Source organism: Astyanax mexicanus, chromosome 7 (genome assembly GCF_023375975.1).
Source record: "Astyanax mexicanus isolate ESR-SI-001 chromosome 7, AstMex3_surface, whole genome shotgun sequence".
NCBI lineage: Eukaryota > Metazoa > Chordata > Actinopteri > Characiformes > Acestrorhamphidae > Astyanax > Astyanax mexicanus.
In genome coordinates this window covers 26,733,864-26,749,658 of record NC_064414.1, presented here as the reverse complement: position 1 = coordinate 26,749,658, position 15,795 = coordinate 26,733,864, and the positions used below count along the sequence as shown (strand labels likewise).

General features: G+C 37.9%; 1 protein-coding gene across 1 annotated transcript in view; it reads right to left on the bottom strand.

The window, feature by feature from the left end:
- atrn (attractin) overlaps positions 1 to 15,795 on the bottom strand; it is a 135,717-nt gene that overhangs the window by 74,193 nt on the left and 45,729 nt on the right. The window contains exons 11-14 of the mRNA XM_022684934.2: positions 11,077 to 11,161; positions 7,775 to 7,995; positions 2,187 to 2,311; positions 294 to 432 (exon numbers count right to left, since the gene is read on the bottom strand). Coding sequence (XP_022540655.2) covers positions 294 to 432; positions 2,187 to 2,311; positions 7,775 to 7,995; positions 11,077 to 11,161 — 570 coding nt within the window. The remainder of the gene's footprint in view (positions 1 to 293; positions 433 to 2,186; positions 2,312 to 7,774; positions 7,996 to 11,076; positions 11,162 to 15,795) is intronic.

Here is a 15,795-nt window from a genome sequence, read left to right as displayed (position 1 = left end):
CACACACAAACGCACAGATTCATCATTCTGGGCTCTGTAGATACAGTCATCATCAAGGACTATAAATCATTTATTTTTTGTTGGCTCACTGATACTGTGTAAAACATCCTTTACATTATTTTCATTTTCACACAGTTTGTCTTCAAATTCCAACCTTTTTAAGATTCTCTGCTCTGAATTGTGTATAACAATTTTTTTTAAAGCGTGTTGAAGCAGCGAAAAATGTGTGTGTGTGTCCTGAATAGCACACACACACAAAAACACAACAAACACAAGCATTACTGCATCAGTACCAGGTAAAGCAATGCACTCCTGGTTTCTGGACTCCCACTGGCAGTTCTGGTCAGTAGCACAGCTCTTACAGCTGGTCTTCTTACTGCATACGTACGAGTGGACATCCTTAGGACACGCCTCAAACTCAGTTACTGAGCCCTGCAGTCAGGAAAACATGTAAAAATAGAGGTTAATATATGTAGTGCAGAAAACATGACAAACTACTACTAGTATAAGTAATTACGCCATTCATTTGTTCAACAATATGAAAATACAACCACTAGACATGTTCAAACAGAAGTAAGATGTTACAGCTCTGTAAAAAAAAAAAAAAGATACCACTTAATGATGTTTTTCCTTGTTTTACCAAACTGAAAACCTCTGGAATAAAATCAAGAGGAAGATGGATGATCACAAGCCATCAAACCGAGATGAACTGCTTGAATTTTTGCACCAGGAGTGGCATAAAGTTATCCAAAAGCAGTGTGTAAGACTGGTGGAAGAAAACATGCCAAGATGCATGAAAACTGTGACTAAAACCCAGGGTTTTCCACCAAATATTGTTTTCTGAACTCTGCATCTTTTTTGTTATTTCAGCCATTACTCATTTCTGCTAATAAATGCTCTAAATGACAATATTTTTAATTGGAATTTGGGAGAAATGTAGTTTATAGAATAAAACAACAATGATCACTTTACTCAAACATATACCTGTAAATAGTAAAATCAGAGAAACTGATGTGATCTCCTAATTTTTTTTGTTTTTGATTTTTTTCTAGACACTGCCTGGCCACCAAAACTAAAACCACACTACCACTTCGCTGGACCACCTTTAGCTTCGACTGCAATGTTTCTATAAGCGTCTGCAATGTTGTTCTGCAATGAAAACTTATTTCAATCCAGTGTTGCATTAATTTTTCACCAAGATCTTGCAGCAGCATTGATGATGGTAGAGTCTGACCAACCGCTGCTCAAATTCTTCTCCATCCAGCACATCCCAAAGATTCTCAATGAGGTTAAGATCTGGACTCTGTGGTGAACAATCCATGTGTGAAAATGATGATCTCATGCTCCCTAAATCTCTCTTTCACAATTCCAGCCTTCCAGCCACATGAATCCTGGCATTGTTATCTTGGTATATGAAGAAAAAAATCCATTGATGGAATAACCTGGTCTATTTTCAGTATATTCAGGTAGTCAGCTGACCTCATTCTTTCAGCACATACTGTTGCTGAACCTAAACCTGAACAACTGCAGCATCAACCCCACATCATTTACTTCCTTAAATCCAGGCAGCGATTTTTTTTAATTGTCCAGGCAGTGTATCTATCTCCTCTTTATATTTTTATAACACTCTCAGATTAAACTTGTCTTACTCAGTGTTTTAACCCTGTTCCCTGTAACTAATAGAGATTCACAAAATATTTTCTGTAGTTCAACATACAAAAATACAGTATGTAACACCACTGGAAGCACGATTCTTTACAATCGTGCTTCCAGTTTTGAATGTAAGCAGGTTGAAGGTTCAGTGCTAAAATTGCAAATGACTGTCATTTACCACAAAACCTTCAACCCTCTCACATCTGATGAAGCTGAATGATTAGAAGTCAGAGTTAAATGACTTTCACTTATTCGTCCGTATACAGGTCGCCCCTCCCCCCTCCCCTGAGAAAGATTCAATAAGACACACGATTTCAACATTCATTGTGTTCAGTGCTGGAATTCAATCACAGAAACAAACAAAGCCAGACAAAACAACAGGATAAACAACACTTAACTACAGTCACACTCCAAACCCTTCAGAACATCCATCTCCCACACAGCCAATTAAAGCACATTTCCCTCAGTTCCTATCAGCGTTCCCAGAACTGCCTCGCAGGTATTAATCTCCCTGGCCCTGCCTGCAGCCTTACCGAGGAAGCCGTGCAGTTGTGGAGGATGGACACGCAGCGCTCGGAGCACCACTGGCAGCCGTTAGTGTTCGCTGTGCAGCTGTAGCAGTCTGTGTACTGGTACTGACATTTATCACTGTCTGCATCTGAAACACACACACACACACACACACACACACACAGGTATTCACCATAAATTCTACTGCAGATATTCATAGCAGGTCTGTTGTAGTCCTCATAAAACTGAAGACTGTCCTTAAACGACACTGACTGCATTTACATGCAATTATAATCCAATTACTGCAGAACACTGGAATTTATTATTATTGTGACATGTTTACTTGAACTCACATGAACCTGGGTAATCAGATAATTATTGCATAGAAAATGAAACAATTAGTTTTTTGGGCCTGCCATAATAACTGTACTTGCTTGGATGACATAGTTTAATGAAAAATTACAATAAATTATATTTTAAAATATGGTCATTTACAGACAAATTTCTCCTTTTACAGAACATATGTAGATATAAGCTTAAAAAACATCCTTTAAACTACGCTAACATACTATCTAATGCATTGTACAGTTTTCTCCCTGCTAAGAAAAATATGATGGATAATACAGGGGTTGGACAATGTGGGTTTTAGACCACATTAATTTATTGTCCCGACAGACAGTTCTGGTGGAAACAGGACAGTTGAGGTGCACATTGAATTCTGGGCAGCCGTGGGTTTATGTTTTTTGGATACAATCTGGGTTAGCACCCGAACATCCCTTTCAGACAGTTTCCTCTTGCGTCCACAGTTAATCCTGTTGGATGTCGTCCATCCTTCTTGGAGGTATGCTGACATTACCCTGGATACCGTGGCTTTTTTGATACATCACAAAGACTTGCTGTCTTGGTCACAGATGCGCCAGCAAGACGTGCACTGACAATCTGTCCTCTTTTGAACTCTGGTATGTCACCCATAATGTTGTGTGCATTGCAATATTTTTTGGGCAAAACTGTGCTCTTACCCTGCTAATTGAACCTTCACACTCTGCTCTTACTGGTGCAATGTGCAATTAATGAAGATTAATCCAATTTAGCCATGAAACCTCCCACACTAAAATGACAGGTGTTTCAGTTTCATTGTCCAACCCCTGTATATATATTTATATATTTATATAATTTTCATATCCATTCAAACCATTATCAAACCTTATTAAACCTCATCAAACCATTCATTTAAAGCCTTAAAGCCTTATTGTTCTATATGTACTATTGACAGTAGAGTAAGCCATAAACCTGTATAAAAGCCCAGTCAGGCAAATAAATAAGTAAATAAATACTAATTAGGTATGTCATGTGATTGGAAATCAGGGGTGACCACGTAATTTTCAAAAGATCTGAATCATGAGGAAAAGATCCAGATCACAGATTTATCAAAAAACTTAAATGTTTTGTAGTTCATATGTCCATGCTGTAAACACTACAGACTCGCAGGAATAGGAGAGTGAGCACACAGAAATAAACAGCAGACTAGCGCTAGTCTAAAGCTCTGTAAAGCAGATTCAGTGTGAATGAGTAGTGAGGGGCTTCTATGATTAGCATATAGTTCAGTCATGCCTAATTACAATAAAATATACAGTGAAATATAATGTGATATAGATTTTTGGTCATGCCACCCAGCACTAGTATTAACATACATCAGCTAGAAGAGAACGATTATTTATATCCTTCTTCAGTTTTACAGTGTTTCTCTGAGTGTGAGGTCATGGGACTGACTGAGTAATCTGAGAATACTCTGGTAGAACAATATAACACATGTATACTGAGAAATTTACAGAGCTAAAATCTAGCTCTTCTCTTTTTATCAGATTTCCTTATCAGATTTTCAGATTATTCTGTTTACTGCCGTTATCTGATTATTCAAGCAGTCATGAAATCAAATTATGAACAGATATTTTACTGCATTTAATCACACTTGAACGTAACTAGCACGAGGGTGGCTGGTCACCAAATTGTGAATGTTTGTAGTATTTTTTAACCATATTTTCCCCCAAACAATCAGTGAAACATAGCATTTACACCAAGACTACCCTGCCATTCCGTGCAGCACGATTAACTGTTATGCAATAAGTCTAGTTACGGTTCACTTGTTATTTGCACAACATGTCAGAACATTCAGGCACTATAAAGTGCTTGTGGTGAGGCTCAGGTAATTAGTCTGGAGCAGAACTGCAGTAAATATGAGTCATTCTACCAAACTGATGACATTTGCATCTGCCACACTGGATCAGACGCATTAAGAACAATCAATGTGGCACAGTGTGTGTTTCCAAAGCTGAAAGCTATTAAATAAAGTGTTCTTGTTAAATTTGATGCAGAAGAAAAGTCCCTTTATTTTTTTAAACAGTAACATGCTGGTTTTTCATTAGTTTATGACCATTTTCTCTTGACATTTTACATCTTAAAGCTCAGTGAAAACCATATATTTTTCTTAAACCAGTCATTTATTATTTTTTAACCTGTACAGTGTGTGTCAACATTTACCATATTTTTTCAGACTACAAGTTTATACGCAGTATAAATGAACGTCTATTTTCTGGTTTATTTTCATATATAAGGCTCACTGGATTATAAGGCGGCGCATTAAGAAACACTAGTAAGGATGTCTACATCAGAGTGAGCAAGGGTGTTGTCATGTTTCTCTTCTAATGGTGAGCTGGGGGAAGCGCCTAAGTGTAAAAAAAATAAATAAAAAATCTTTCAAAGGCAAACGATGGCTGGATGTTAATCTACAGAGATTTCTCCCCTAAATATTGTTTATTTGGGTGAGTAAAGCGCTTTCATTTATTTACAGTAAGCTTAGATTCCCAATATTTTTTCTAAGGGTGAGTTTTCAGTGAAGTTTCTCCAGCACTAAGGCTGGGTGCAGCAGCACTGATATTAGCTGCTAACTGCAGCGCTAGCGGGATGTACAGTAAATGCTGCTCGATAGCATTACACTGAGGAACCCTGAGTGTTCCGGTAACCCAGGACGCTATCAACCAGCGGTTCGTCCCACGTAGCTTGTTTTAACATGCTGAACACGCAGTCTACAGTCCGATATGCTCACCACTGAACGGTGAAAGAGCTAGTGCTGCAGTTAGCGGCTAATGCTAACGCTGCTGCACCCAGCCTTAGTTCTGGAGAAACTTGACTGAAAACCACCCTTATACTGCTGTACTTCAACAGTATATTGCACAGATGTGCAAATGTCCAAACACACAGCTTACCTAGGCCATGTAGAGAAGTATTACCAATAACTGTAGCCAGATTTGACTGTGGCCAGGTTTGTGTACTCATACAGCAGAATCACCCCTGTTCTACTACAGCATGGCTTCCAGTCTCAGACTACCTTCACGGAGTTTTCAGCAGGTAAAAACTGTGGGAATTCAACATGAACCTACTGGCACCATGTGTATTGACCAAGGGAGTTTAGAACTCCCAGCACTGAGCTCTGGAGCAGTGCAACGGTGTTCTCTGGAATTATGGTGCTGCATTCAGGACTTTTGGGATGAGGTGGGGAGCAGGGGTGAGGTGGGGTAGTTGTGATTCAATATTAGGGGTAGGGGATATGGCCCTAAAATAATATTACAATATTTAAAATATCTCCATATATGCAGGATTAAGGTAAAATAAAATGATACTGAACAGATGTACTCTGTCTCTAGTAGATATATAACAGGAAATGAGCACAGTGTGAATTTTTCTTTTCTTTTTTTTAAACATCAAAAAAAAAGTAGCACCCTGATGTGATAATTAGTGGTGGGTGATATGGCACCATATTTCAGGGTATAATATCGTTATTATTGTGCTATTATTAATAGCGATATTATTGTGTACGATATGGATATGGCACACCCCTATTCAGCATCTTGACCTCACTAACACTCTTGTTAGTGAATGCAATCAAATCCTGGACAGAAGAGACAGTTAATCCAACAAAGCAGGTAGTCTTTTGTTGGAGAAACAATGCATGAGCACACGTCCCATTTCTAAAGTCTAATATTAAAGTGTATATAAGACAAAAAGGTGCATTTAAATATTTTATGCAAAACAGCTGTTACGTTGTCCTATTTGAGACAAACGAACAAAGAAAGAACAATGTAAAAATAAACATACAAAGCGTGCAAACCGCAGTGTGAACATCAGTAGAGTGTAAACACCACCGGCAGAAAGTGACAATGAGAATGATGCAGAAAATGACACACGGAAGGTGTGCAGCAATTAACACCTTTATATAATGCGTAAGTGAAAAGAATGTTCTTACTGTAACAAGAATGATTAGCACTTATATAATACAATACAAGAGCTGGTGTGACTAGGGTATCAGAGATGGGTTTACAGATTGACAGATTGTTCAGCAGTCTTGTAGCCTGTGGGAAGAACCTGTTCATCAGGCTGATTGTTCTGGGATGGGTGCTATGTGTGGATGACTACTTTGCTTTGAAACTGTTGAGCACTCTTTGAAAGGCCTGGGGTCGAATGTGGTGCAGATGACTACCAGACAGAGATGCAGCCCGTGAGAACTTTGGGTGCATCTATTAGAGATGTAATGATGGACTTAAGAAGCAATTAAGAATCAAAATACTGGATTCACGACTAGCTATTCTCGTGACTAGATATTCTGATGCTAGATTTTTTTGCTAACTTTAGTGTTTTCTGCTATGAAAATAAAAAAAATGTGTTTTTTCTAAAAAAAAAAAAAAAAGCCATGTTATACTGTGTATTTTGATGCACTGTTACACCCTTTTTACGTTCCCACAAAGGATACGACATGAACTAAGCATAATGATAAAACTGATATGGAAAAAATATATATCTACAGCTCTAGAAAAAAAGAAAAATGATGAGTTTCTTTGATTTTATCAAATTGAAAACCTCTGGAATATAGTCAAGAGGAAGATGGATGATTAAAAGCCATCAAACCAAGCTGAACTGCTTGAATTTTTGCACCAGGAGTGGCATAAAGTTATCCAAAAGCAGTGTGTAAGACTGGTGAAGGACAACATGCCAAGATGCATGAAAACTGGGTTATTTCCCCAAATATTAATTTCTAAACCCTTTATGAATATGAACTTATCATGTGAGGTCTGAAAGTTCGGCATCTTTTTTTTTTTATTTCAGCCATTTCTCATTTTCTGCAAATAAATGCTCTAAATGACTTTTTTTGGAGTTTGGAGTTGGCCTGCATCAAAAAAAAAGTCAAAATAAAAGTGTTCAACACAAATTGCTTTTAAACTGAAGGCTTACTTTACTGTATCAGAGTTCTAACTCCTTTATTTTTTTCTTCTTTTCTAAATAGAAAAATTGTATGAATTTTGACTCTAAAAAACAATCTAGACCATGCATTTTGAGGTCTCCACAGTGCAATCGTCACCAGAGATGGAAAATATAGCCTCAGCTCTAACAACTTCCAGATTCACCATGTTAATAAATATTGAGACACAAAGTTCTTGTGTGACTGTTATAAAATATTACCAAATCATTCAAACTCATAGCTTATTTTTCTGACCAGATTCTGCCCACATATAAAAACCAAACATCCACGAGTGAGTGCACTTGTGTTAGCACTACTTACAGACTCTGGGAGTGCACATGCTGAGCAGGGTCTCAGGCTCCAGGGATTTGGTGTCCAACCAGGAGAGACAGGTACTGGTGGTGAAATTCCATATACAGCGTACACCCGGCACAGCCGTCACACACGCCGACTCCTCAGAGAAGGCAGCGCAACTGGCAGGTGTGAACTTCAACATATCACTCAGCATCAGACTGTTAAAGCCCCCATACACATACATCACCCTGCGAGAGAGAGAGAGAATATGCTTTCAGAAATTCACTAAGGACACTGTAAAGAAGTTACATAAAGGGGATGAGGGACAGTAACTGATAGAAATGGAGAGAGGAGGATAGGATGAGGAACATAAAAAAGGAGTTAAAAGGCTTGTTGTTAGATGGGGAGATCAATAGCTGGCACAGAGGAACTGACTGACAGGTAAAGTGAGAAAAGCTGTTCTGGATGAGATCCCTAAAGGGAGGTGACAGATAGGTCAAACTAGAAGTCACAATGACAAGAGAGATTATGAGTAATGATTCAGATCACACATAACTCATATCAAAACCACACAGCCACAGGTTATAGAAGGGTTTTCCCAGCGCTCGAGTAACCTAACCCAAAAAAATCTAATCATTATGAAGCCCTTACTGAAAAGTGTGGTATAGTACAGCTTACTCTATGAAATAGGGATGCAGGACATTTTAGATTCTTAGATGAATAGACCTTTATTTGAACTGCGGACATGGACGATTGTGAATTGATTGTGCTCTCTCTCTGGGTGGGTAGATGGCGCTCTTTCCCCACATCACTCCAAATGGTGATGTAGATCATCAAAAGGCTGCGTCTGTGAGCTGATGTATCAGAACTGAGTTGCTGTGCTTTCCTCGGAGTGCACTGTGATGCTACTCTGCAATCATGCATCAGCAGCAGCTCAAAAAGAGGCGGTGGCTGACTTCACATGTATAAGAGGAGGCATGTGCTAGCCTTCACCCTCCTGGTGTTGGGGCATCACTAGTGATAGGAGGAGTCCTAATGAGTGGGTTGGGTAATTGGCATTATAAATAGAATATAGGGGAGAGAATAGGATTAGAAGTAAAATAAAATAAACATTGTCATCGTGATGTATGCATGCTCAATAGTCACATTGCAGGACGTGCAATATGAGAAGTAAACACGAGGTAACCACATGGCCTCCATCCACAAGAAAGCTGTGCACCTCAGTACAGCACAGTTTTGCGGTGCAGATATTTCCAGTTAAAGCTGAATTTCACGCTTTTAATTCCAGAAAACGCTCTTATATACATTTTAAACAGCCATTTAAATGCCTCATTAAAGGGCTGATTACTGTTGTTTTGCTATTTTTCTCGGGTTTTAAGCGTTCGGCGCTGACTCAGCTCTTGATCGGTCCGGACGCAAGAGCGCGTGCGGGTGGGGGCGGGCTGGTGTCTTCATGGACCATGCATTGATTAATATCGTGATATATATCTATATATCATAGATAAAAAAAAAAAATTCCAATTTCATGCAGCCCTAACGTGCACGCATTTCTTAAGTATTTAGTAATTTGTATTTAAATGTAAATAAAAGAATCAGCATTAGATTAGCCCAATTGAAGTTTGTTTATATTAGTGGTGTCAATCACTTTAAAATCTGTGCACAGAACGGTGGCGGTGTGTCGACCAGAGTCAGACTTTAGACACTTTTGACATGTTTTCCTGTCTGCGTTTCTGTGTGCTTTCCACTACTGTCTGAACCAGGTTGCGTTTTTACATTTTTCTCATATTCTCCACGTGTGTGCACAATCTCCATGTTAGGCAGGTTTATATGCTTCTCGGGCAAAGTATCGAAAACAAGCTTCAAATTAATTTAGTACTCGGTAGTAGCGAGATATTTCAGTCGGTGCCTTTTTGGTACTAACTTCTGATGCCCAGCTCGAATTGTAATATAAAAAGAATTCAAGATTTGTTTTAAAGTCAATAATCGAACATAGTATAATACTTGTGTTACATTATGTGACTTTAGTGCATGTCTATATTGTGACGGTGATGCTGCAACAATTACTGTGCAAATGTAACACCAAAAATTGGTCTCAATACACTGTTAGAACTGTAAGCATGTTAGAAATCTGGAAGTGTTGAGAACTAATTATTGAGGCAGACTATGGCTACATTCACACGAGCAGGCTGAAAGGATTCAAATCTGATTTTTTTGCTCAATGTGGCTCAGATCTGATTTTTTTCATGACTGTGTGAACGTGCCAAATCCGTTTTTTTTTTTCAAATCGGAATTCATATATCTTTTTGCTTTTACACGTGTGCTACATGCTTTTCTCTCTTACCCACACATCTCTTGGTGCAGCTGTGCAGCTATAGCTGCAAAAACAGCAAAAGCAAACCACCTGGTCTTTTTTCACCTCCTCGACCTGAGCTTCAGTACTTCAGACCAGCTGTTTGCTCTCCACTCCAGCAAAAGATGCTCCATTTATGAGCTGCTAACAAACACATCCATTTCCCTTCATAAAGCTACGAGTCGTCTCTCAAATATGATGTTTTTTTTTTGTTGGTGAAGAAAGGGATGTTTATACATGTATCAATGTGCGCATGTAAGGCGTTTTAGGGATAGATTTGTTCACATCACACACAGATACAGCTCACTTACATTCGTAAATGTGAACCGTCGGGATAGACAAATCCAATCTGAGCTTCAAATCAGATTTGAGCAATGTGGTTTGTAATGTGAACGTAGCTGATTTCTTTTTGGCCTTTAAACCTCATGAACTTTCCTCTATGCTATAACCCTAGCAGGCCCTCAAAAAACAGCAGGAGAAAATAAACAGGATTTTTATGGGAGCGTGTGTCGCTGGGTGTCCTCACGTAAGTAAGCGAGCTAGTCCGTGTTTACTTCATAATTTGAAACAAGGCTGACAATTAGCTATTTTGGGCTTCTCATTTTGATTTCTGACTTAATTTGCCTAATCTGTGCTGAAGGAGATTACTGCGGGATTTAGCTGCAGACTCCATATTTATCGCCATGTTCTTGGCAGACGCCAGCGCACAGAAATCCATGTAGCGGCGTGGAAATGTAGGGGATCAAACCCTCACCTTCTATACATAGTCACAAAAATGGATGTGGTGGTGCTATATACCAGTAAGCAGCTCTGCCTCTGGGGTAGCATGTAGCAGAGTAATTAAACTCTAACTTATCTGACAAGTGTGAGCTTTACTTAAGCTTCTCTTAACTGATTAGAGATGTTTTACCAAGGTGTGATCCAAAGTTAAAGCCGATGATTAATAGAATTAAGCATTAAAACATTTTAAAGAAGTTACCCATTGCTGTAGACAGCAGAATGGCCAAAGCGGTTTAGATCGTGGTGAAGATTAGGTCTGGGCAGCACGGTCCACTCATCACATGCTGGAACAGAGAAAGAGAGAGAGAGAGAGAGAGAGAGAGAGAGAGAGAGAGAGAGAGAAACATTAATTATTCATATAGGTTTCTGTAACATGAACATTGTTGCTTTATTCTATAAACTACGGACAACATTTCACTCAAATTCCAAATAAAAATATTGTCATTTAGAGCATTTATTTGCAAAAAATGAGAAACGTCTGAAATAACTAAAAAAGATGCAGAGCTTTCAGACCTCAAATAATGTAAAGAAAACAATTTCATAATCAAAGTTTTAAGGATTTAGTCTTACACACTGCTTTTGGATAACTTTATGCCACTCCTGGTGCAAAAATTCAAGCAGTTCAGCTTGATTTGATGGCTTCTGAAAGATCAAATATACTCAATTTTTAAGTGGTCTCTTATTTTTTTTCTCAGAGCTGTAATGTCCTAATCATCAGCAACTCAATCAAAGGACATATGAGATTTTTTTTTTTAATCCAAGGATAATGCTCTTCAATAACTAATCTCACATCAAAGGCAGCAACTCTGCAAAGCTGCTCCTCAACTTTAATCCTGTCTGTTTAGACACAAACATGCATTAGTCCTCAAGCATATTTTGGTTTAAACAGAGAATACAGAAGTTAGAGTGATGATGGAAAATGTGTCAAAATGTCTGCAGTGAGAATCATGTCCTAATTAGGACAACGATAGAATGCAGGAAAAGCTATGATCTAAATTTAAAAGAGTTAAGAGATTTTTTTAATACCTACTACGACCAGACTTAAAACACTTGTTTAACAATTTTTGCATATGTTTCTATTTTAAGAAGATTCTAAGGAAGGCTAGACATTTTTGGATCAGTTGGTGTCAAAACAACTGAAACGCAAAACTTAAAAAGAGCATCTACCACTTCTGGTGGTTGAATCAGGATTTGTTTGGACATGGGCTGATGAACAGAGTAATCACACTAGGTGAATGAATTTGTTCTAGTCCCAAATGAACTAATTGTGACTAGATCTCAATCAAACCAAACTATTAGGTGGACACCTATTCAAAGTGACTAACAAATTATGAAGTACATAAGCAATCGAGGACACAGAAGTCAAAAACATTGTGAGAGGGCCTAAAGGAGGCCAAAGAGGAATAGAGTGATCGAGATGGAAAGGAGGGGAAGCTCTGACTTTAGGAGTTTCTTTAAGGTAGCGAGGGACGCTCCTGCTCTGGTACATTGTAAACCCATACATTGTTTAAACTCAAATCAAGTCTGTTTTACACAAAAGTGTAAACTCAAGTATTTTGAGTTAGCTGAACATTTGTGGGCACATATACTGTATTATTCAAACTGAGTTCTTTGAGTGGAACCAATTTATAATAACTGAGTTTAGTCTGTTGCCATTCGCAGCTTCTTTTCCATTGGCCTCTGTCACAATCTATTAGCATACTGGGTGTGTCCAACAGATTCTGACTAACACAGACCATCAGTGTGTAGTGATTCCCCCTGGGTTACCTTAGAAAGAAATTAACTCCCCTTTTAGTTGTAAGAACTTGATGCTTTAATTTACGCTAACTCAAGTTTTCATTCCCCTATTACTTAAAGAATTTGAGCAAACCAGCTGCCTTAAAAATGTTAAGTAAACTCAACTTAGCCGGTCTTACAGTATAACAAAGAGAAAAAAGTTAAATCAGCTTCCCCTTTAGTTAACTTTTTTAAGGCAACCGGTTTCCTAAAATTCAACTTATCCGAGCTTACAGTTTAGCTAAAGGTAGTTTGTTCCACCATTGGGGAACTAGTTTGTTATTTTAGTGCACTAGTATTTTTCCATGTTTGGGAGAAGAAAAAAAAAAAAACTTCTGGGTGGTGGTGGGTAAAGCCAAGCCAAGTATAAGAAAAAAAAAACTTCTGGGTGGTGGTGGTGGGTAAAGCCAAGATAAGTAAAAAAAAAAAAAAAAAAAATAAAAAAATAATAATAATAATAATAATAATAATAATAAATAAATAAATAAATTAATTAATTATTTTAAGGCAAACAAGTGCTGGATGTTAATCTACAGTACACAGATTTCCCTTCTAAAACTGTTTATTTGGGTGAGAAAAGTGCTTCCATTTATTTACAGTAAGTTTACATTTCCACTAAGGCTGGGTGCAGCAGCATTAGCATAAACTACGGTGGCCGAGAAAGCCCAGCGCAGTGCAAATTGAAAAGCGCTGCAAAAGCACAAAACACATCCATCAAAATTACAACACAGGCGCAGCAAATAGAAAAACACGCTGCAAAAAGAAAAACGCGCTGCAAATAGAAAAACGCGCTGCAAATAGAACCACAACACAACGGAAGTGAGTCACAACACAACGGAATTTTCCCGGGGGACCTTAAAAGATGCTGTACCAGCTGTATACAAAGGACAATAAGTGGCAAACAAGCTTCTGAAAAGTAAGTTATGTTTATTACCTGTGATTACCACGGTTGTGTGCATATTATTAAAAGTTCTGCTTCACAAAACGCCTTGTTTGCCACTTATTGTCCTTTGTACACAGTGAAGTCCGAGACGTTACTGAAGACGCAGCTTAGCTGGTACAGTACCTTTTAAGGTCCCCCGGGAAAATTCCGTTGTGTTGTGACTCACTTCCGTTGTGTTGTGGTTCTATTTGCAGCGCGTTTTTCTATTTGCAGCGCGTTTTTCTAGTTGCTGCGCCTGTGTTGTAATTTTGATGGATGTGTTTTGTGCTTTTGCAGCGCTTTTCAATTTGCACTGCGTTGGGCTTTCTCGGCCACCGTAATAAACGGATAACATCAAATGCCGGCCGACAGTGCTATACTGAGAAACTCTGAGTGCTCTGGTAAGGCAGGGTGATATTAGCTAGCAGTTCATCTCATGTAGCTTGTTTTAACATGATAAGACAAGATTCAATTTGTTTGCTCAATAAATCAACACTTTTGAAATTGAGACTAAATGTGTGAGAGAGAAACACTTTAAAGAAAATAAATGTTTCTCTCACTCACAGAAAACCCCAAAAAACACAAAAAAAACTTTTTTGTTTAATTTTTATTGTGGCCATATAACCTTATTCTTAACACTGATACATACAAATTACAATGCACAATCTTTTTAGTCACTGTGGTGAAATGTATAGGAACCAGTAACTGCTTTAATCACACCTTCAATAAAGTAAATTCACTGATAATAATATAGTTTCCAGACATGCCAGATAACTGCAGAACTGCACATCCCAAACAGTACTAATTCTAATACTAATACTAATTCTCACAGACAGGAAGGTTACCCTAAATGGACTGGGTGAATTATGAGCTGGCACCTGACGCAGCTGGGTCAGCATGTTTTCAGCTCTAAGTAACAATAACGCTGGTTCCTTATTAAGCGCTCTATCTAAACAACGTACAAGCTGCACTAGAACTGAACCGCAGGGTTCACTCATGTGCGGCGTTATCTTTTTAACATTTCAAAGAAAAGAATAGGAAATTAAAGAACAGAAGCCATTACAACACCCGGAGTTCATCCCCTGCCTGTCCTAATCTACTGTTTTCATTAAACTCAAAAGCAGTAATTAAACCATTTATTGCGAACCCAAACCCTGACCTATGTGAGCAGACATTCAGTTTCAGCTCATTATTTCTAATGTCTCAGAGAAAGCTCTTGCTTAGTGATTATATTCCTAACTGAACAGAAATTATATAAAGCAAACCTTTCACTTGATATTTAAAGAGAATCATAACAGGGACAACAGTGCTGAAAGGTGCCATACAATTCATAAGCTTAGTACTTTTATTGTTTTCATATAAAACTACACAAAAGTCATGAACATAACTTTGTTTCGGGGTGGAAAAAACAGTAGTGAAAAACTGCAGGCCTTGACGCTGTTCTAGAACCAACAGCAATTTCACTGCATGCTCTGCAGCAATTCATTAGTAAATCCTGTATTATTATACTGTACGTGCTTGTGTACATCAAAAAATACCCCATGAATGAAATCTGAAAAAGGTCTGAAAGTCATTACCTCTTTATTTCCAAACATCAGAACAAATTCTAACTCTACTAAATCTGACAGCTTAAGACAAAAACCCATGTGAAGACATACAGAATAAAGTCTTGATAACCTCTCAGTAACACCAAAACCTACTACAGGTAGGTAGCCACAGGTAGTCAAAACCTTCACATTCCTTCACCTTTAAAGTGTTTCCACTTCTGCTAAGTGTGAACGCTCTCAGGTGCAAATAAGCTGATCTAGCACCTTTCGCAGTGTGATCATTATCTAGCAGACACTTTAAGGTAGGTTTAATTACAGATTTTTGCTGAATTTTGTCATTCATTGACTGCTGATCTTAAAAATAATTAAGCAAATAAATAAATAAATAAATAAATACATCATTGGAGCTCATCTTTCACAGGTATGAGAGATAAAGAAACACAAACTATACTAGTACATATAAAAAAAGAACATCAATGTTTTTTTTTTTTAGTTTATTTCAGTTATCAGTTCAAAATATGAAATTCTCATATTATATAGATGTATTACACACAGAGAGATCTATTTTAAGCGTTTATTCCTCTGTTGATAATTATGGCTTACAGCCAACAAAAATCAGTTTCTCCGAAAATTAGGATATTATAAAAGATACTTTTGGCAGTGTGCCAAGTCC